The sequence below is a fragment of the Carettochelys insculpta genome, chromosome 1, assembly GCF_033958435.1.
Source record: "Carettochelys insculpta isolate YL-2023 chromosome 1, ASM3395843v1, whole genome shotgun sequence".
Taxonomy (NCBI): domain Eukaryota; kingdom Metazoa; phylum Chordata; order Testudines; family Carettochelyidae; genus Carettochelys; species Carettochelys insculpta.
The window spans coordinates 354,930,712-354,953,693 of NC_134137.1; the positions used below are offsets into that span (position 1 = coordinate 354,930,712).

General features: G+C 45.5%; 1 protein-coding gene across 4 annotated transcripts in view; it reads left to right on the forward strand.

The window, feature by feature from the left end:
• Positions 1-7,877, forward strand: part of ORC5 (origin recognition complex subunit 5) — a 163,974-nt gene extending 156,097 nt beyond the window's left edge. For all 4 annotated transcript variants that reach the window (XM_074984157.1, XM_074984159.1, XM_074984160.1 and 1 more), the window contains one exon: positions 5,497-7,877. In XM_074984157.1, the coding sequence (XP_074840258.1) occupies positions 5,497-5,542 (46 nt within the window). In that variant the 3' untranslated portion in view covers positions 5,543-7,877. The remainder of the gene's footprint in view (positions 1-5,496) is intronic.
• The last annotated feature ends 15,105 nt before the right edge of the window (positions 7,878-22,982 follow it).

Below are 22,982 nucleotides of genomic sequence, written 5' to 3' on the forward strand. Positions count from 1 at the left end.
CCACAATGTCCCCCTGTATCATCAGAGTTCTCTGTTCCACCTTCCACACAGGATATGTCTATCAGTACAGCGACTCAAAGGTACTTGCACCAAAAGGACCTGACAGTTGTCCCAATACCTGAATCACCTTTCCTTGGTACCACTACTACTTTCACTGCCACTCATGCAACCAACTAGAGCTACTCATCCTTTCTCTAGCGAGGAGGATGAGAATGGGGGATTCTTTTTCCCTCCGAACACTCTTCACCTATACAAGGCCACTTTTCGCAGCCCTCCTAGGCATATGTTAAAACAAAAAATCTGCTGTTTAAATAGTCCTCCCAACTTTGGCAGTTGCAGGAAATTATCAATAGTAACAACAGCTCCCTTCTGTTTAAAGAGCCCCCACCCCCACCTTTTCCAGCCCTTCCGGGCAGCCTTTTAATGTAAACAAAAGAACTGAACAAAAGATAAACATACTGTAATTGCACTTTTTTAAAAAAAGATGAAGACGGGGGACCAGAAATGATGCCAGACACTGCAGGGGGGCAGGGAGGCATGCAGCTGAGCCAAGAGGGGCTGCAGGGAGGGGACTGAGGGCCCCCGCGGCGGGTGGTGGCAGGACCAGAAATGAAGTCGTCCCTCTGCCAGCAGGGAGTGCACAAGCGCAGCACAGGAGCTTCGGGGAGGAGGGGAGCCAATTATTCTGCACCCCATTTTCAGATTTTGTGCCCCCCGCCAGTTTATGAACCCTTGTGTTAGAGGAAGGAGGAAAAAAATCCCTTTTGAAGGGGTGGAATTCCTATTCCTACACCCTCAGCCAACTTCATTTGTAATCAGTGTTGTTAATGAATGGGACAAACAGCATTAATCTAGAGCCAGCCCTTAGGAGTGGAAAAGACTGGACTTTACTCAGCCAGTTACCAAGATTCTTCAAGGGAACATTCAGCCTCCCTTCAGAACCCAGAGCCCCAATGCCTATCTGATACCTGACATTGGTGCATCAGTCTCTCTCAACTGCCCCCATTCAAACCTTTGGCTATGTGTTCTCTTCTACATCTTTCCATGCAAGTGGCCTCCTGGCTGCCGTTGCAAGTCAGCTATATGAGTGAGAGAAATGGGGGCTCTTATGGATGAAACAGCCAATGGGAGTTGAGAGATTATGCTGAGGGAGGGACAGCCAATGGGAAGTGGCTAATGAGAGCTGAGAGAATGAGCATGAAGCACTCCTCAGCCCGATGGGTGCAGAGAGGCACATGGAGCACCTGGTTTCTTTGAGCACTTTTGGGCCTGCCTGAAGGTCCTGTGGGGTTGCTGGCATGGACCCATTTAGGTAAGCATCTCCTGGCCAGAGTCTGCTTCTGGCACCCCATCCCCTCCCATACCCAGCTCCTTGCCACAGGTCACCACCCAAACCTTTTGCACTGCCCCAGGTCACAATTCCCTCCTAAACCTTGCACCCCCTCGTACAACTTCCCATAGGCTAGAATCTGACCCTGCACCCCAATACTGTGCCCAGCTCACAACCCCATCCTTCACTCAAACTCTCTGACCACACACTCTCTCCTGCACCCCAGTTCCCTACCCCAAGCTCCCTTGTGCACCCAGCCTCCATCCCAGACCTTGCATACCCTCCATAGAAAAGTGCAGCCCCTGACCACTTACCAAAATCTGGGAGTGACCTGTCCCATCAAAATTATGGCCCACTCTTAGTCTATGTGGTCTTCAGTCTTGCTTTGAGTGGAGGAGACTGGATTCAATGACCTCTTGAGGTTCTTTCCAGTCCTGTGATTATGTGATATTAAAAAAGGTCAGGCAAAAACAGACCCATGAGGAAATCTGTTCTTCTGGAACATCTGTGTTCTCAGTTTATTTCCTAGTATCCCCTAGAATTGTCTGTTTCAAAAGATAATTTCCATAGCCACAACCTATGAAGGTAACATCTTTAACAGCTTAATCAACAGGCCAGTGTGCCAGACAGTAGTAAAGAAACACAGCCTCTATCTTTTTTTTCCTTCTGTTGAAAACCATTTTCTGTACAGTTGGTAAAGTAAGAACTTGGTCATAGGTGCACCTGTTAGATCTGGAACCTTGCCCTCGTCATTAGAGGGATCCTGTTCTACAGTGAGCATGATTTTTTTTTCCAGAATTATTTGCTCTAAAAGTGGGTGAGTACATCTGAGCAGTGATTATCCTGTGGTAGCTAGCTGGAACAGATAGGTGCTGTCCTGGTTTGGGTATGACTTTTAACAACCATTTTATGGTTTTATCAAAATAAAACAGCATTCCTGTTGCGGCATTGTTGAGGGCTCTTGCTTTTCTTGCTTTCTGAAGTGCTCTCCCTGTTTTCTGTGGGGAGAGGCTGAAAACTGTTGCATATATGTGAAAGTGGGTTTTATGTTATCAAACTTAAGTCCAGAACCCCAGTTGTCATATGGTAATGCACTCTTTGTCCCCAGTACAAATCAGTATTGTTTCCATGAAATTACTGCTATAACATGTTGAGACACTGCATTGCCTAAAAGCTCATGGTAATCCCACCGTAGCCAATACTTTGCATTTAACACAAAAATTGTTGCCACCAGTAAATAAAAACAAACATAGATTGCAAGAATTTTAATACACTCTTTATATAAGCTAAACCAAGGCCGGGGGCGTGTAGAGAGCCTGTATCTCTGAAGCCTTCATGTAACTGGTCTCTGACAAGGCTCAAGTGCTCCGTGTACTAGTTGCTCGCTGTACAAAGCAGTTAGAGTTGGTGAAATAGCCCAGGAAAAAGTGTAGTACTTAGACTTCAAGCTTCCCTACATATCTTTTGCATCAAGTTTACATATGCCTGTCCTCCACCTTTTCTCTGTCGAATCAAATACAGAATCAGCTCTTTAAGGAGCAGATACCCAAAGCTTATACCAGACACGATAAGGGATCCTGGCAGGAGGAAAGGAAGGTCCTCAAAGAGCTGTCCGTCCCTAACACATCTGACAGTTGAGGGAGCGTGCCTTCCAGATTGTGACTTATAGCCTCGGGTTCATTTGGACTCCTCCATGTTGTTGGATGCCCAAATAGCCATTAGGGAGGTAAAATACCATTTAGTTAGTTAACCAGGTAAACATTAGGTTTAACTGAGGAGGCCACTCCAGCCTGACTGAGCTGTGGACAAGGGCTGCTGTGACCAGGAAGGAGTGCCCCTACCCATGGCGCGCCTGGGAGCTGGAGCTGCTCTGGCCTGGCTGGAGCATCTCTGCGTGCAGCACACATTGGGTTGCTGCAGATTGGGGCTGCTCCTGCCAGGCTGGAATGCTCTCCACACTCCAGGCACCTTCACTGGAGCATCCCTACCCATGGCACTCCTGGCCCAGACCCACTGCCGACAAGGGTGCTCCAGCCACACCAGTGCCTCTCCCCCACCCCAGCAGGCCCTATTGTGGAAGAAATCATCCTATCATCAGTAGAGAGAAAAGCGCTTATTCACTGCCTCAGCCAAAATGGATCTCAAGCAAGGTATTGATTTCTCCTTCCTTAATGTAATAGCACTGAAGGAAATCACAAATGTGTGAAGTCCTAGTTGTGGGTGTCATCTAAGTTCTCATCTCCATTAGCCAGCATATTTCCTAATACAAGCCTGATGTATTGAAAAGACAGAGACTAAAGCCTTCTCAGTCATTTAGGTCCTCCAGCTTTTCTCTTTAGAGTTCTACAGGTAAAAAATCAAATTAATTTCCCTTTTCGTTTTCCTTCAAAAACAAATTTGAAAATTTTACCTTTGGTGAGAGGCATGTAGTAACATTTCTCTGTAGGGTTTCTGTGTGGTCAGCACAACCTGTGTGCTGATATTTTATTTCTCTACTGCAGAGTTCCATTTATCACATTGTTCCAAAATATTTCAGTGGGTCTTTTTACCCTCTGCAGGCAAAGTCCTTCTTTGCTTGACTCCTGCTTTTCCATTTGTTTGGTTGCTGCAGTTGGAAGGCAAGGGGCACGTGTGGTGTTAAAAGTTTCAAACCATGGATCTGATATCTTCAAGTTAGACACTAGGTTTATCCCATTTCTTCCTTTGCAACTGTAAGAAGAAGTGTTTGTGTGTGTTGAATTGAATGTCTTCTCATACAGACACTACTGGTACTAATAACAATGTCCCACTTACAAATGTTTCTTCTATTTAATATCTTTTATAAGATTAACATTGGTCAGAAAAAGTGAATGTTACTGTAGAAAGGTTTCTAAGTAAGGTATTTGTACTTCTTTAAGACATTACAGAATATGGTACTGTCGTAGTTCATGTCATTCAGCTTTGTAATGGCTTTAATAAGTAGACTTAGGAAGACCTAGGCTGTATCTACACTACAAAAGTAATTTCAAAGTTGCTTACTTCGAAGCTGTACAACTTCAAACTAAGCAACTTCAAAATAGAGTGTCTACACACAGCCTACTTCATTCCTGGGAATAGAATGAGGACTTCAAAGTTTGGCTCCCTGTTTCAAAGTTAGCTTCGAAGTAAGGGAAAAATGTGTGTAGACTCTCTGCTGGCTGCTTTGATGTAGTGCCTAACTTCAAAATTAACTTCAAAGTTAGTTCCTAGTGTAGATGCACCCATAGAGTTACATATCTCATGAATATCTGAATTTTCTCTCCCCAATACAATACTTTGTAGAAACTTCTGTTAAAATGAGGATTGCAACGTGATGTATGAGCCAAGCATATGAAATGAGTGGCCTGACAAATAAGACATCCAATTAGTTAATCTTTACTTTGCATTGTGATCAGCTATTTTTGCAGCACTACGTACTTTTTTAATTTTATCCTTGTCATTATATCTGGTAATTTTGGTCATTTATTCAAATAGTAACCCCAAAAATCTGAATGTTAGATTGTACAGAAGAATGAGTTTGGAGAAAAAAAATTAATTATATGTTTTTCTCCACTGCTATTTCATTCTGCCTGCCATCAAAGTACAAAAGTATGTGTTAAAATCTTCTACCCTATTGAGTAGCATTCTTGGATTTTTTCAAATTTATCTGTGAACATGGGTCAACTAGTGTCAAGAATGAAAGAATGCAGACTGCAAATTAGTACATATGAAGGAGTTACGCAGTACATAATGCTAGAACAGGTGGTTTGGAAGAGGAACAAAATGTTTAATAGCTTAAAAAGATTGCTGTTCTGCATCTCCAACTAGTTTATCATGTTTATCAAACTAAAGAAATAAACTGTTGTCAATGTAGTTTGCTTTTACAGCCTAAAGATTCTTACTTTCAATCTTTAAATCCTTAGTAAGGGATTACTTTATTAATGTATTAAATTCTTCTCAAGTTTAAACAGTTAAAATACTTTGTCATAAATAATGGGGTCTGTATATAGTTTAACTACTATAATTCACTTTATTTATTTATTTATTTATTTCTGTGGAATAGGGTGCTATCTGTTGCGAAGAGTATCTTTTATGCATTGTCACCAAATAGGTTACAGTCTGAGCACTCTAGGGCTTATTGTTCTAAAATACTGTGTTTTTGTTTACAGGACCGTGAACTTCGACATAATAAAGTACTTGTACGATTTCCTGTGAAAACAAGCCTCACAGCCATATGGACACTCTGACAATAACTAAAGCAAGCTGTGCTCCTCTATCTACTTAGCTAGCCAGAGAGAGGAGCATTTTGGCTCTACTGGATTTGTCCAAACAGGTGTTGGCCCAGCATGCAATCTGATGAAAATATTCTGATTGGTCTGGTTGGATCTGAGCAGAGAACTATTTATCAGGGACCCTGGAGTATTTGGAAGCAACGTGTTAATTATAAACAGCAGGGTTTGAGCACAATCTGTTCTACCCTTAATGATGTTATCTTAACACTGAAATTGCCTGAAACCCATTTACTTAGGACTGCATTTTGCTCTCTGAACTATCCCCTGTGCTTTGAACATGGCAGCAGCCCTTGTTTGTATGCCTGGTCTTTTCACTACTTCTCCACAGGAATCTTTGCAATTGCCTGCCAAAGCAGCTTTTCCTAACACCACCATTTTAAGAGTGGAGCAGCAAAATACAACAAACATAAGTGCATCTTTAAAATCAGCCTGGTGTATGCGTATCTGTGAACCATGTATAGATTGGATGTTCAACTCACATAGATAAGGATTATGATAGGAAAACCCCAAATTTATCAGCATAGAATTTATCTTGAGACCCACTTGCAAATGTTAGCCTTAAGACCTGCTTTTTATCAAGGCTTTAGAAAAAATAAGATTTTAAAATGCATGAGTGCTAAAGCTGTCGTTTCCATGCTAGATGCCAATATTGGCAGGGCTTTTCCACTTACCAGTTTTCAAGGAGCTTTTTATTTACATACTCCTGTAGTTCTTTTGAGCTCAGAGTTGTCCTGAGTGCAAATTCTGGTGCATTTGTCAGTGGAAATAGTTTAGCACAATGCATATGTAAGCAGAGAAATCTAGTTTGAAGTGTACTTTTATGTACACTCTAAAGCCAGTATACGTGCTGTTTTGTAGTGCAGTGTGGGTTTTTCTGCAGCAACATGTATACAAGGTAAAGATTCAGCAAGTAAAGCAATGTTCCTGTTGCACTCTTACCAGAGAAACCCCTATAGTATGAAAGAGGCGAAAACTTGATCATACACTGCTATACCATAAAGCATTCATAATACTTGCCCAGAATTTCCAACACTGTATTTTCAGTACTTCAGAAACTTGAGGTTTTTGCTAACCGACTATGGTATTTGATAAGATAACCATAGTTTGTAATACAAGCTAAATTTCCTTAACTTTATAGACTCTAATGGTAGGCAGAGAACACCTAAGCGGCATAAATTGCACTAGGATCTTGAGCAGTTATGCGTGGTAGGGGATTTTGAGAATTCCAGTATCAATTCCTGGAAGCGAAGGCAGGGGACGTTAGGAAATTTTAATTGGTTGAACGCAAACTGGACCACATGCTATGTACTTCATACAACAGGAGCACATAACAGCTCTGTAAGCTATATTGGCTTCAAATCCAATTCCAGATAAGCTTTAAGGTCCTGATACTAATCTACAAAGTCCTCCAAGGGCTGAGCCCTGACTCTTCTGCACAGTCTACCACATCAGGAACCCTGCCATAAGCAAAGCACAGTTTGCAGTTGTCAAAGATAAAAGGTAAGGTTTTATTCGTGGCTAATCCAACCTATGAAGTCGCCTTCACCAGAAATTAGGATGACTTTAAATCCTTAGACTGTTCAGAATAAAATTTAAGAAGCATTTAAAAAAAAAAAAGCTTTTGCAAAATAGAAGTGTGTCCCTGTCACAGATCATAGAAACCCTGTTTCTAGTCTAAAGAAAATTCCACGTGCACACATGAACTGAAGACAAAGGATGATGGAAGGCAAAGTCCTCTAGACCATCTATTGCTGTACATAATTTTGCTAATGCATAGATACTATGATGAGTTGGTTTATTAAGAGAAACACAGATGTGTGAAATGTGGCCTCCTACAGAGGAGTGCATGTAGTATTTTGGTCAGGATGTTCAATGTAAAGATTATTTAAAAACCTTCTCAAATTATATGATAAAAGAGAAGTTCATCTAATGCCAGCCTCACAATGTTTGGTTCAGTGTATCAGACAAATATGCCTTGAAAACAATTAGCTCTGGAAGTAGATGTATGAGTAGATTATACTTTCACATCATTCTGAGAGTATGGCACAAACAAAAATCTAACTTTCCCTTTTGAACCCCATATGTCATTTGGCTGTCACCCACTAGATGCTATCTCCAAAGCCTTTAATAAAGTTAATACACCAAACAATGCAAATAATGGAAGGTTGGTTGTAACTGAAACGTTTGTAACTTTGAGCAAAAATGTTATGGTTTTTCAAAAGTTTACAAGTGAACATTGACTTAATAAAGCTTTCAAACTTTACTATGGAGAAGAAAAATTGTGCTTTTTTAGCTGTTTGTGTTTAACACGTGCAGTTCTGTTTGTGGGGAGGGTTGATTGCTTGTTTCTGTTCGCTTGCTTTTGTCTCTGCTGCTGCGTAATTGTATTTTCATTTCCACATGAGCTGTATGTTTGATGGGTCAGATCATAACTGTGAGATTTTACTGTACATATGTTCTGCTGGGCCTTTTGGACTTTTGGTGTCCTTTAACACTGGCCAATGTGTGTAAATACATTGATCTTTCTAATGTGACAGCAAGTTGATCCAAGTTCAGTATTTCTCTTGTCATGTAGTTGCATTAATTTCAGAGTCTCAAATTACACAACAGTTGAAGTATAGAGTCATTGGGGTTTATCAGCAATTGCTGATTCATTAATTATGTTTATTATGGTAGTGGCTAAGGTCTAACCAAGTATTGGACATCCACTCTGCTAGGCACTGTGTACACAAAGTTAAGTGGTCTCTGCCCTCTAAGAGCATAGAGTCTAAATGGACAAGACAAAGACTACGGGGAAGAGAGAGAACACACCAGCGGAGTGAACAGTGTGATGGGAGCAAATGTCTCAAGTTGTTGACTTTTTTTTACATTTTATAACATCCTTTTTAGAAATAACACTAGTGCTGAACTTAAAAGATTCATGAAATTTTGGAATTAGGAAACATTGCTGAAAAAATGACCCTATTAATTGTAACAATGATTTTGTGTTCCAGTACACTCATCAGTGTGTTAGAAAATTTCATAGAGGCCATCACTGGCATAGGACCCGTACAGAACAAGACCTATGGTATACTGACCCCCAAAAGCTTATTGTTTAACATTGCACTATTGAAGCTCCTCCTTCCATCATTTTAACTCTCTCCAACCATACTTGTGCTGGGGGGGCTAACTCTGCCTGAAATTGTCAATAATTAATGCAGTTGATGGTTCATATTTGGCAAATGTCTTTGTAGATATAAATCTGGGTAAAAAAATCCTTGACAGGCCTGTCATGCAGTGGTCCACCCATAGGAGTAAATGGAAATTATTGTAGTTTTCAACTGGAACATACACAGGCACTTGCACTGAGGAATACCTACGTCAAGGAACAATTTAAATCTTGTGTACAGTGCTAAATAGAACATACGTTCTCTGGTGCTGTTTCTTTGGTATTTCCACTGTCGTCATACTTTCAAGCTGCTAAGGCTGAAGTGTGGGACATAATGTATGACAGAGACCCAAAATGAGGGACAAAAATAATTATGCAGGAAACTTTAAATTCTGTGCAATTTCTTCCTTTAGTGTACATAAGGGTAGAACATCAGCTTCATGGCTGTTAAAATATAAATTGTCAACCATGAAGGGTGGGGGGAATACAAATTTGTGTGGGATAGAGTTAATTTTGGGACTAAAATGAGTGCTGTCCCTCTAACTGAGGTACACCTGAGAGAGATGCAGTCATAATCTGTGCTAAGGATTCATTAGACAAAACAACTGTCATTACAAATTGTTTCTTCTCTGTGCCCTATTAAAAGACACCTGTTGGTCATATAATGATGAATCAGCAGACTAAGAATGGGTCATGTGTTGGAAGTGTGGAGGATTGATTTAGGCTAACTATGCTGATGATGAATAGCAGGATTTATTTAAAGTTAAAAATATCTCTGTACATCTATGTCTACAAATTACTGCAATCTGCTTAAACCTGTATAGCCTAGTAACTGTCACATTCCATACTGAAATTTAACTTTTATATTATGGGGGAAGTTCTGGCCCCAATGAATTCAATGGCAAAACTCCCATTGACTTCAGTGAAGCCAGGATTTCACCCCATGTTGATGCATGTGGTGTGGTCTTTAAAATTGTAAAAAGATGATTGAGCAAGGCAATTGGAGTCCCAACTGGCAGTTTGAGAGTATTTTTGCACTGCTATAATGTAAACAAGAGGAACAGGAAAATACTTTCATATTTCATTATTTAAAAAATTATAAGCTTGGAGGAAAATAGGAAAATATCAAGTTGTTTTTAAATGTTACCATCGACTCCTTAATATCTTACTAGCCTAGGCATTTATTGAATTCACAGTTTAATCTTCAATCTACCTGTAACAACGGATGTACATTCCTAAATTTGCAACCTAAGTATCTGTTGGCCTCCTTTTCTTGGGGTTTGGGTTTTTGTTTTATTATACATTTTTATGATAATTGGATCTAAAAAGTTGCCATGGGCTAGACTCTCTCTTTGTACTTGCATTGGCAGGAAGAAGCTAAAAATAAGTGTCCCCAAGGCAATGGGAAGGTGGGGTGAGAAGCAGCAGGTTCTGCGGAAGAGCAGTCAGGTGGAGGAGTAGTCTGATAGGCCACATGTTATATTCCACCCTCAGAATTTCTGGACATAAATCCATCCAAGTGTCAGTGTTATTCCAGGAAGCATTGACTCCCCCTCTTAGTTTTCTAATTGCAGAATAGTAAATTATGCAAAAGGTCATTATTATTATACATTGTTGGCTATGTCCAGTTGGGATAGTGATTTGAATCAATTAACAAGTTAAATTAAATGTAGTGATAAACTTTTATGTTCCAAATCGTTGAATTGGCTCTGCTAAAATGTTGGACAGATGAAAACTTAATAGCAGAGAAAGGCACAATTTTTGGTCTTAGCTTTTCTCATAATGTGCCCGTTGTTTTCAGTCAGTTGATCCAGGTAAATTATATGCAGTACATCTGTTGAACTATATACAGTGTATGTGGTTTTATTTCTTGCTTTCATTAAATTGTGTGTTTAATTTGCCACAACAATTACAGAAAGTTAGATACAAAGAAATCTACAGATGGTGTCTATTTTCCAGCTTCCTTGAAATCATATACATGAAATACTTTCTCTGCATACAGTGGGAGAATGTTTGCAATAAATTGGAGGTGTGTTTTGTTTTGTTTTTTCTTTTGTTTGTTTTTGTTTGTTTGTTTTAAGTCAGTTGAAGTGCATTGTTTGAACATTCTGAAGTCCATTCTATTCCTGGTAAGTAACATAATTTGTGACACAAGCAATATATTGGCCCAGTGTAATGCTAGTTTAATAGCCAAACGTATTTGGATATTTAAATAGTACCAAAAGGATATCAATATATTATTAAAGCAAGATAGAAGTTAGTTTAGAAATCTCTAAACATTGGGCTCCCATAATGCTAAGGTCACAAGTGACATCAGTGTCTAAAAGCAGGTGCTATAAGATAATGAATGCAAACTTTTAACATCTTTCATCTTGTGTATTTTCAGAACCTAATACACCAAGCACCATACCTGGATATAGCTTTTGAGTTTATTCTGAGGTAAAGTACATACTGTACCTTCGATCCAAGCCTTTGTTGCTAAACAATACAGCCTTCTTTTACAGGGCTGTATAGATTAGAGAAATGAACTGCTTTAGAGTAAACCAAGACCAAAATGGGTAGCACCATGAAGGTGGAAGGTAGGAAGGGACCCTTAATTCTGTCTTATTTTTTTCAGTAGTAAAAAAGAAGGGTGAAGAGATCCAATGCACAGGTGTTTCACTTGAACAAGGACTCCTCACTTTTGTACCCTGCCAGTGATACTACAAGAGCAAAAAGGAACACCTGGCATATGATTCCTGCAAACAAGTATCTCAGGATCTACCAGGTGGCGATATTTTGAAAGAAAAATATATATTTGCCACCCACCATTTAGAAGAGAATAGCATAGAATCTTTAAGAAGCAGGAACAACTCTTACTCTTTTTCTGAATTCCCTGCACTCTGATTCCTTTATACTATTGAGATACCCAGACATCTATATCATCTGCTACAATTTCTAAAGAGGAATAAGCACTGTCCAGACCCATGTTAGGTTATTGCTCATTGGCTACATCCACGTGACAGTGATCTGTTGGCAAAAGTCACCGTTGGAAGATACCTTCTGACAAAACTTCTGTCAACAGATTGCATCCCAACACACAAGTAGCTTGAAAAAGCAGTCAGATCTGTTGAGGGAGGGTGGCCAGACTCCCCGGATGCTTTCTCAACCGAACTAGCCCTGGAATTCAGGGTCATGTGGATGGCAAGCCCTTCTGGGAGCCCTGGCCAGACATGCCTGTAAAGGGACTCCCGCACACCTGTGTTCCCTGTCCGTGCTGAGGCTTGCCTACTTCCTTCAGTGACAGCTGTGGAAGTATAACATTGTATAAGTATAACGTTGTATAAGGGGACATGCTGGATACCTTGTATATGAGAGGGACATGCCAAAACATGTTACAAAGTATCTGAGGGAGCACACGTAGGGACAGTTAGCTTTTGAATGGAGAAGCAATTAAGATGGAGCCAGCACGTCTAAGAAGCAGGCATCAGAATGGAAGGTGTGAAGGGCAATTAGTTAAGTTAACTGGAAGCTGTTAAAGGAGATTGTTAAGGGTGGCAGGTAATTGAAGATACGTGACTGGTCTCAGGGATCTCGAAGGGTGGTGACTAAAATCTTTTTCTTCTTTTGTCTGTAACTTCTCTGTAACTTGTTCTCCAAAAAACTGTATAAATTAAGAGACACAAGCCCCACTCGGGGGGCTCACTTCTAAATGTATTAGCAGAGCGGCTTTGCTAATAAAACAGAGTGGTCTGATAAATTGTGAGTCTGAGTCAAACTTTGACAATTTGGAGGTCCCACCGAGATGGCAAGCGGCTTCGCTGAGGCTGTGTGATCCCTGACTGCCTTGCAGGACGATCGTGGCAGCCGGCGCCTGGACGCTTAGTCCAAGCGATCCTCCACGAGACAGAAAGGTACACAGCAGCAGCGCAGTCTACGCCATTGAACGTGTTGGTTCCCACTCTGTTCGGGTAGGGGTCTTTGGATCCAGCTTCTGGAATCAGACGTCTCAGGTAATTATTATTTTTGTGCTTTAACCGGTTTGAGGACTGTCTTGTCTTTGTGTCTATCCGTCTTCCCTGTGGTGCGTGTGTGAATCTGGGAGCCATCTCTGTCTGGAGACTGGCTGACCAAGGGGTCCCCGTCCCCACGGTCTGAATAAGTGGAATCCGCACAGCTGCAGCCGCACCACACCTTGGGTATAACCCCTGGTGTGAAAGCAAGGGCAGTTGAGGCAGTAGCCTGTGGGCTCCTTTCTGTGTGTTGCACCGGGTACCGCTCTGCCGAGCCCGAATTTCCTTCTTGTGTGAGTGCTGTGTGAAGTCCTCCTGGATGGGTAATCAGAAGTCTAAGGTAGAACAGTTCCCTAAGGGAACTCCGGCTTATTTTATGTATTTTAGGAGGGGTCCGGACTCTTGTAGGTTTCTTGAAAAATGGTCCAAATTAGGTCTAGAGAACCCCAAATTACAGTGGCCACTGTTAGGTCATGGGACAAGGATGGAGTGGACGCTTTAAAAAGCAAACTCGTCCTCCCAAAAACCAAATTGGAGAGAGGAGAAGTAGACTGCTTCATGCAGTGGTGGGAAGAGGCAAATCGTAGATGGACTGAGTCAAAACTCACCTCTCTTAAAAAATTCTAGCAAAAAACTAAAAGTTCAATTGGATGCAGTCTCTCCCACCACTAGTCCGAGCGCTCCCCTTTGCCCAGTCCTGTGCAATGATCCGGATCAAACCTGACCCCCACCATACTCCTGCGCAAATAAGAAATCAGAAAAAGAAAAATCTTCAGTGACTACAGATAATGAAAGTGAAGAAGATACCCTCATTGGCCTCGCAGCTCTGCAAAATATTATGAAGAAGAAATCCAAAGCAGACTGCAAAGATTCTCTTGACATCTCTTCTTGGAAAAGAGAACCTGATGGGAGGTTAATGAAAGACTCTGATCAAACTGTTGTGGCACCCTTACGAGTCCTTAAGATGGGAGAAAGTGAGTCCATATGGGATTATAAGCCCTGGACTCGTACGGAACTTTTATCTATAGTTAAAGGTTTTCCCAAACCACAGGAAAACTCTGTCAAATTTGCTGAGGAGTTTCTGTTAATCTGTGAAACCTATAAACCCTCTGAGACAGATCTCCTCCAACTGTGCAAATTGTTAGCTCCTGCCAGTTATTATGATAAATGGTTGGCTGCCACAGACTGGCCAGCTGAGGCACGCCACTCAACCATAAAAAGTACTGGCCCAGATTCGGTGTACAGAGACCGGTGTATGGCTCTTTGGAAGCACCTGCATCAAGCCATTCCCAAAGTGTGATCTCCTAAAACAAACTGGACAGCAATACGTTGCTGTAAGCAAGGGCAAGAAGAAAGCCCAGGCGACTATAGGTCCCGGCTAACTGATATTTTCCTACAACATTCAGGAATTCAAGAGCCCGATGTAAATGGGCAGGGGGCCTTGGCACATGCATTTGTTGATGGTCTTCTCCCTGCCACAGGCAGCATGTTAAAACGAATAAGTGTGGGATGGCAGACTGAAACCATGGACAAATTGCTGGCAGTAGCAGAGCATTGCCACCGCACTTTAAAAGGAAAGGAGGAACAGCCCTCCCAAAAGTTAATGGCTCTGCAGATACAGCATTGTTCAGGGCTAAACAGACCACACCGGGGACAGGGACGGGGTCGCGGAAGGGGGCGGGGGGCTGGATTAACTGGGGTTTGTAACTACTGTAAACAGCCTGGACACTGGAAAAGAGAGTGTCCAAGACGACCTAATAATCGTATGGGAAATCAAGTGAACCCCCCCCGCTGGTTCCTCCAGCTGATCCCCAACCCTATTTTTGACCCCAACAATGACGGGATGCTGGGGAACCTCAGAAAGTTTTAGCTCCCTTATTACCTCTGTCCCCTACTGGAGAATGTGTCCTGACTGTAAATGATTCTCTCTCCCTTTTCTTGTTGATACTGGAGCTTCTCTTTCTACAATCCGCACCACTGACTTGCCTGTGGTTCCCCGATCTGGAAAATCTGTGTCTGCTGTTGGCATTACAGGGGTCCCTACCTCTTTTCCCCTCTCAAAACCTTTGTCTGTTCAGGTCGGTCCCCTCTCTGAGGACCAGGCATTCCTCCTCTCTGATTCCACCCCGGCAAACCTGCTGGGACGGGACTTGCTATGCAAACTTGGCTGTTCTATTTACTGCTCCCCAGATGGTGTCTATCTGCAAATTCCTCAGTCTTCCTTATGTGATTCTGTAGCCTCCCTGCTGTCTGAAACTTCCCTCTCCACTCCAGTCCCTTGCTGTCCCTTAACTCCGTCCCTAGAGCACCTAATCTCTCAGGTTCCTTCCTCCCTATGGCCATCTCACCCATCTGAAGTGGGCCGATTAAATACTGACCCAGTTCGGATTACTGTAGACAATTCCAAACCTCTGCCTCGCCTGTCTCAGTATCCTTTGAATCCTGAGGCAGAGGCTGGGATTGCTCCAGTTATATCTGCATTAAAAGAACAAGGAATTATTGTCCCTTGTTCCAGCCCCTGTAACACCCCTATCCTCCCAGTTCAAAAGGCTGATGGCAAATCGTGGCGATTTGTTCAAGACCTTCAAGCTATTAACCGTATTGTCATACCTTCTTTTCCAGTGGTTCCTAACCCCGCTACAATACTAGCGTCTATTCCTCCAAATGCAACCCACTTTACTGTTGTAGATTTGTGCTCCGCTTTCTTCTCTGTCCCAGTTCACTCTGAATCCCAGTATCTCTTTGCCTTCTCCTACAAGGGTCAGCAATATACATGGACTACCCTTCCCCAGGGGTATACAGAAAGTCCATCCTATTTTTCTCAAGCCCTAGCCAGGGATCTCGCTGATCTGGTTTTCCCATCAGGATCCACACTGATCCAATATGTGGATGACTTACTCCTGTGCTCCCCTCTCTCTCTGCCTCAGAAACTGATTCACTAACACTTCTCACAGCTTTAGCGAACAAGGGTCATAAGGCTTCTCGCACAAAATTGCAGCTCTGCCAAACCTCTGTCACATACCTAGGCTTCCTTCTCTCCCAGGGCTCCCGTACACTCTCTCCAGCCCGGGTACAAGCCATCCTTAGCTTTCCCCAGCCTTGCTCTCCACGCCAGGTCAGAAAATTCTTAGGCATGACAGGGTTCTGTAGGCAACGGATTCCCCAACATGCTTCTCTGGCTAAACCACTCCAAGAACTCACTCGATCCTCTGTACCTAACCCCATGCCATGGCCACTTGAAGCAAATGCTGCTTTCATCTCCCTTAAGCAGAATTTAGCCTCTGCCCCTGCCTTAGGGTTACCTAACTATGACAAGCCTTTTACCCTTTTCTGTCACGAACAATCTGCTTGTGCCCTCGGGGTTCTTACTCAGGAGCACGGTGACAGAAATCGCCCAGTGGCTTATTTCTCTGCAACCTTGGACCCTGTAGCCCAGGGTTTACCCCCTTGCCTACGCGCTGTAGCTGCTGCAGCGCGCCTGGTCGAGATGTCTAAGTCCCTTGTCCTCCGCTCTCCTCTCACTCTCATGGTTCCCCATTCTGTGGAAACTCTCCTTCTGCAACGCAACACTGCTCACCTCTCCTCTGCTCGCCTCACTAGGTATGAACTTTTGCTGCTTTCAGCCTCACATATCACTATTAAGCGCTGCTCCCGGTTAAACCCTGCTACCCTCCTTCCTTTACCTAGTGCTGCTATCACTGTCCCGTGCCCCAACCTTTCAGATGTACCTCTCCCTAACCCTGACTTGGTATTATTCACTGATGGGTCCTGTTATAGAAATGACCAAGGCCACCTTCTTGCAGGGTACGCTGTGGTCTCTCTCTGAAACCATAGAAGCTGCGCCTTTACCCTCTGTGACCTCTGCCCAGGTGGCTGAACTGATTGCCCTAACCCGTGCCTGCTTTCTAGCCAAGGGGCTCTCTGCCACTATTTTTACTGATTCTCGGTATGCCTTTGGGGTTGTGCACAACTTTGGCACCCTCTGGCAGGCTCGAGGTTTTCTTACCTCTACTGATACCCCTATCAAGAATGGCCCCTACATTGCCACCCTCCTGTATGCAGTTTTACTACCGTCTGCCTTGGCAATTGTTTAGTGTACTGGCCACTCAGCGGCAGACACCGAGGTGGCAAAAGGTAATGCACTTGCTGATGCTGCTGCAAAACACGCCACCACTATAAAACCTTCACCAGAAGCGTTTCTTGGTCCCCTCTCTGTCTCTGTAATGCCACCATCCCTGTCTCATCTCGCTCAGCTCCAGGATTCTGCCCCAGAAACAGAGAAAGACTCCTGGAGTGCTTTGGGTTGCTCTTTGCATTCTGATTCCCTTTGGCGATCGCCCACCAGTACCTTTGTAGCCCCCCCTCTCACTCTACCTGTCTCTAGCCACCCTGCTACATGGTGTTTCGCATGTCGGCAAGGAGGGGATGGTCTCTGCTATGAGTAAGGCGGGGCGGTGGGCTCCCCATTTCAGCTCCTTTGCAACCCGCCACTGTGCCACTTGTGTTACTTGTCAAAGCCACAATGTAGGCAAATCTGTAAAAGTAACACAAGGGTTCCGGGGTTTGCCTCAAGCACCTTTCCTACATTGGCAACTTAATTTTGTACAAATGCCAAAGTGTCAGAAATATGAATTCATTTTAGTTATAATATGTCTATTTTCGGGTTGGATTGAAGCCTTTCCCTGTCGCAAAGCTGATTCATTGTCTGTTGCAAAATGTCTGTTAAACCACATTATCCCTACCAAGGGAATTCCTGCCACTTTGTCTAGTGACCGGGGAACACATTTTACTGGAAAAATTGTTCAACATCTAAACCAGGTATTACATGTCACCCACCTGTTGCACTGCCCTTACCATCCACAGAGTGCAGTGGCAATTGAAAGGCAAAATGGTGTGCTTAAAAATAAGCTGGCAAAAATCTGTAGTTCCACAGGGTTAAACTGGCCAGCTGCTTTACCACTGGCCCTTTTGGAAATTCGGTCATCCCCATCCCAGAGACACAAATTGAGTCCATTTGAAATCATCATGGAATGCCCTATGCAAACAATGGCTACTATTACCCCAGTCCCAGACCTAAACCTAACTCACAGCATGCTCCTCCAGTACTGCAAAGGGTTAATGCAAGCTGTGAGCTCCTTCCATACGCAGGTGCGAGCAGCTTGGCTGACGGAACCCACCTCTGCTGCCTGTCACACACTTGAGCCTGGTGATTGGGTCTACCTGTGGCACCACCTCCGGAAGCACGCCTTGAAACCCCGGTGGAAGGGTCCATACCAGGTACTGCTCACCACCCAGACAGCAGTGAAATTATCCGGCATCGCTGCATGGATCCACGCCTCACAGTGTAAGCCAGCGCCACCTCCAGGGGACCAAGCACCTCTGCAAAACCACGCAGAACCAGCTTTAACCCCAGAAGACAAAGAGGAACAGCCTGCAATACCTTACAATCTGCGCTCTCGTAAGGGTTGCCAGAAGCAGAGGGTAAGCAAACAGCAGGACCCAACAAACAAGAAGCAGTAGTGAGCCTAGCGCCTGCTGGACGTAAAACCGTGACTGCGGTTCCCTCGAAAGGGGTTGTCGGAACCAGAAAGGGTCCTGCTTCGAACATGTGTCCTTTGAGAAGCTTAATCCTCAGCTACTGTGTCCTGAGGGTCTGGGAAATCCAGAGTAACAGTGACAATTCTTTCATCCAACAACAGGTGCAGATAGCCCAGATCCTAAATATTTCTAGTTGCTGGGTCTGCAGCCACATCCCAGCTCACTCACAAGCTAGTATCCCCACCATGGCAATCCCTTTGAATTCCTCAGAGCTTGCTGAAGAACCCTATCCACTTAAAAGGACATGGAAGGAAAATAACACTTGGGGGCTGGGAAAAACATATGTTCCTAAACTTATAAGTGTGGTGAAAGGAAAGGGCCACTAGTGCTGGGTGTGTAATGGGACAGGGCTGAATCTAGGGAGGAGCAGCTGTCTCCAATACAGCGTGTCCCATGGTGTATGGAACTATTCAAACAAGGTTGAAGAATGGCAAACCGGGTATGGAAAAATAAACTTCCTCTCAACCTGGGATCAAACCAGAGTGCTAATCTAATGTTGTTAAATGTCACCAGTGAAAGTAATAAAAAAAAAAAAACGATTAATGTATGAAATCCAGTAAGTCGTTGGTCATGGGCGTAGCCTTGACCAAAAGGGGGGATTGTGGAAGTATAACATTGTATAAGTATAACGTTGTATAAGGGGACATGCTGGATACATTGTATATGAGAGGGACATGCCAAAACATGTTACAAAGTATCTGAGGGAGCACACGTAGGGACAGTTAGCTTTTGAATGGAGAAGCAATTAAGATGGAGCCAGCACGTCTAAGAAGCAGGCATCAGAATGGAAGGTGTGAAGGGCAATTAGTTAAGTTAACTGGAAGCTGTTAAAGGAGATTGTTAAGGGTGGCAGGTAATTGAAGATATGTAACTGGTCTCAGGGATCTCGAAGGGTGGTGACTAAAATCTTTTTCTTCTTTTGTCTGTAACTTCTCTGTAACTTGTTCTCCAAAAAACTGTATAAATTAAGAGACACAAGCCCCACTCGGGGGGCTCACTTCTAAATGTATTAGCAGAGCGGCTTTGCTAATAAAACAGAGTGGTCTGATAAATTGTGAGTCTGAGTCAAACTTTGACACAGCAAAGCTACTGCAGGGCTCACACTTGCTGAGAGAGAATTTGACCTTTCCAGTTAGCCCTAGTGCCAGAGCAGCCCCTGCGCTCGCACTGGACCCACTCCCAGATACTTGAGCTGCTGATCACGCTGATTGCAGCCTTCTTCCGCCTCCTCTGGTGGGACAGACCTGCCACTGGGATTGAAGTGCAGGCCCTTGGTGCCCCAGAGCCCAAGTGGGTTGGGTAACCAGGTGGGTCTGGAGTTACACCACCAGTTCCGACTGGTGGGACTGGCTGGTCATGGGGCAATGGGACAACCAGCAGTGGCTCTGGAATTTCCATGAGGAAGGACAGCTTTATCAAGCTCTGCACTTGGCTCACTCCCGGCCCCCCGACAGACAGGACACCCAGATGCGACCTGCCATCCCCCCAAACAAGTAGGTCGCCATCGCCCTGTGGAAGCTTGCCACCCTGGACAGCTACCACTCAGTGAGCAGCCAGATCAATGAGGGGAAGTCCGTTGCCGTGGTCGTCGTCATACAGGTAAGGCACCGTTAGGCTACAGGACCTGCATGGGAGAGAAGGCAGGGGAGGAGGAGGGTCCTGCCAAGGGGGACCCTCAAGGAGTGGGGTCAGAGGTGTGAAGGGCCAGGTTGGGGAGGAGGGCAAGGCCTGTCCCCACGGGACCATGTGGTACCACCCTCACACAGACCTACTGCTGGGGGGTGGGGCGCAGCCTGTCAGGGGGAGAGCACCTGGAGAGTCCAGGGGGGATGGGAGGTGGTAGAGGAGCCTACCAGGGCCCACGGACACGCACTCTTGTGTGTAGTCTCTGCCCTGTGCAAGGAGTGACAGCCATCAACACCATCCTGCTCCAGAGGGGCATCTGCATTGCAGACATGGATGTGGTCATGGCCAGCTTTGCTGCCCTGGGGCTTCCTTACTGCTTTGGAGTGATTGATGGGATCCACATCCCCATCCATGCCCCGGACCACAGCACAGCCCGGTATATAAACAAAAAGGGATATTACTCCATCGTGCTGCAGGCCCTGGTCAACCACCGAGGATAGTGTCTGGATGTTTGTTGGGTGGTCAGGCTGGGCGCACAACACACAGGTGTTCCATAATTCTGGCCTGTTCTGGATGATGGAGGCAAGCACCTATGTCCCCCACTGGGAGCTGTCTGCTGGGGACGAGAACTGTACATTGTGAGGGGTGCTGCTTTACCCCCTCATGCCCTGGCTCATGAGGCCCTACACAGGCCACCTGGACCCCACCCAGGACCTCTTCAACGCCCACCTCAGCCGGGCATGCAACCAGGCTGAGTGTGCCTTAAGCCATCTGAAGGCATAGTTTAGGTGCCTCCTCACCTGCCTGGATGTGGGGAAGTACAGCATCCCCCAAGTTGTGAGGGTGTGCTGTGCCCTCCACAACATTATGGAGGGGGTGCGGGAGGGCTTCCTCACAGGGTGGGAAGCTAAGGCCAGCCACAGATACAAATAGCTGGGTGCAGCTCCCATCTGCCAAGCCCACAGGGACAGGGTGCTTCTCCTGTGGCCCCCAATGACCATCCCCAGGGCAATCCTGGCAGAGTCTTTGGGTCCACAGCCCAACCCCATCCACCCCTTCTGACCCCTCCTCAATAACAAGGGACACAGGGATGGTGAAAAAAATCAACTATTTATTAAGAAACTGGAAAACTTGTTCAAAACAAAAGTTGTTAAGGAAAACTATTTACAGAGTGAAACTTTTAACATGTATACATTAGGGTCTTGGATGGGGGTGGGGGCCATGGCTCCATGGGGAGCAGAACTCTGCATGTGCCAGCCACAGGATCCCTTCCCACCATGGTCCTCCTGGGGCCAGGATGGGGCCAGGAGCGCAGGGAGGTACAGATGGTGTTTAAGGACTGCTGTATGGTCAGGCTAAGTAGGGAGAGCCTGGGTGGCAAGGAGAGCCAGGAGGGTGAGGGGGCCTACCATGGCCCCCCTGCCTGATGGAACAGCAGCCCAGGGGGACTTGGGCCACAGAGGGGTCCCTGCAAGGGTGGCATGCAAGCTAGGTGCAGCCTGCCCCCGGCCCCCATGAATGTGGCTTGTGGCGCTGTCTGTGTGAGCAGGTGCTGACTGTTGTCTGCAAGCTTGCCTGCGAGCCGGGAGCTGTGGTCTTCCATAGTGCGTCTGGGGTTGAGCCAGTTCCCCTGTGGCTGCTATGCTTCCAGCCATGCTTTCAGCATACTCCACCCCACCCCCATGCTCTGGGGTATGCAACGCACCAGGTGCTTATTTGAGAGACCCTCAAAGAGGTCTGAGGACACCCTGCTGGATGTGGTCTGGCTCTAAGATCCCAAGGCCACAGCATTGACAAGGTTCCCATCACAGAACTCAGAGTCCGAGGGTGGCTCTGTCTCTAGCTGCATCAGTGTCCTGGGCTGGTCCTCCTCCAGCTCTGGCCACTACTCCATCAGCAGTGGCTGGGGGGGCTCCACAGCCGTATCCATGAAGGGTGGGGGTGAGCTGTCATCACCCTGTGTCCCAGGACAGGGTGTACCCCTACCACCGCTCCTTGACTTTTGCCCGGACCTACTCCATTGTCCAGGGTGGTGGCAAGCCGGGTGTAGGTGGGCCCATTCTGCCATTTTGCTGTGGGCTCCAGGAGAAGGGACTTCTGTCCCTGGAGACCCAGGTGGTCCCACAGCTTGGGCTCTGACCAGGAAGGGGTCCTGTGTTTTGTGGCATGGGGGGCGCGGCTCCTGGGACCCCTCTGTCAGCTCCATGGAGGATCCCCGGGAGGTCGCAAGGCTGCTGGCTTTCCTTTCTGCTGCAGTGGGTGGGTGCAAGGGCGTGGGTGTCAGCAGCCTGTGTGTCTGCTGCTTCCACACACTCAGCTTCCTGCCACGGGGTTTCCCGGGGTCCCTGCACCCTTAAAAGTGTCCAGGAGAAGGGAGCATAGAACTGTGATTGTGCTGGACAGGGTGTCTCCAGGGTCCAGCTGGGCAGCACCATGGAGAACCTCTCTGTTGACAAAAGGGCCCCCTGGAGCATCCACACGGTGTATTTGTAAACAGAATCTGTCAATGGCATTCTGCCTCATGAGGCAGAGGCAGACAGAACACATTTTGGGTGCGTCTACGCTAGCTGGCTACTTCAAAGTGGCTGGCACAACGTTGAAATAGTAAGTATCATGTCTACACATGCCATGAGCTATTCGATGTTGACATCGACGTTAGGCAGTGGGACATCGAAATTGCTATTCCCATCCGAAGATGGGACTAGCACCCTACTTCGACATTCAACGTCAAAGTAGGGCATGTGTAGACAATCTGTGTCCCACTACTTCAAAATAGCAGGGTCCTCCATGGCAGCCATCAGCTGAGGGGTTGAGAAACGCTCTGTCCAGCCCCTGTGGGACTCTGTGGTCACCACGTGCAGCAGCCCTTAGCCCAGGGCTTCTGGTGGCTGCTGCTGCAGCTGGGGGTCCATGCTGCGTCCACAGGGTCTGCAACCGGTTGTTGGCTCTGTGGATCTCGTGCTGGTGCAGGCTGTGTGTGTCTGGGAGGGGCCCTTTAA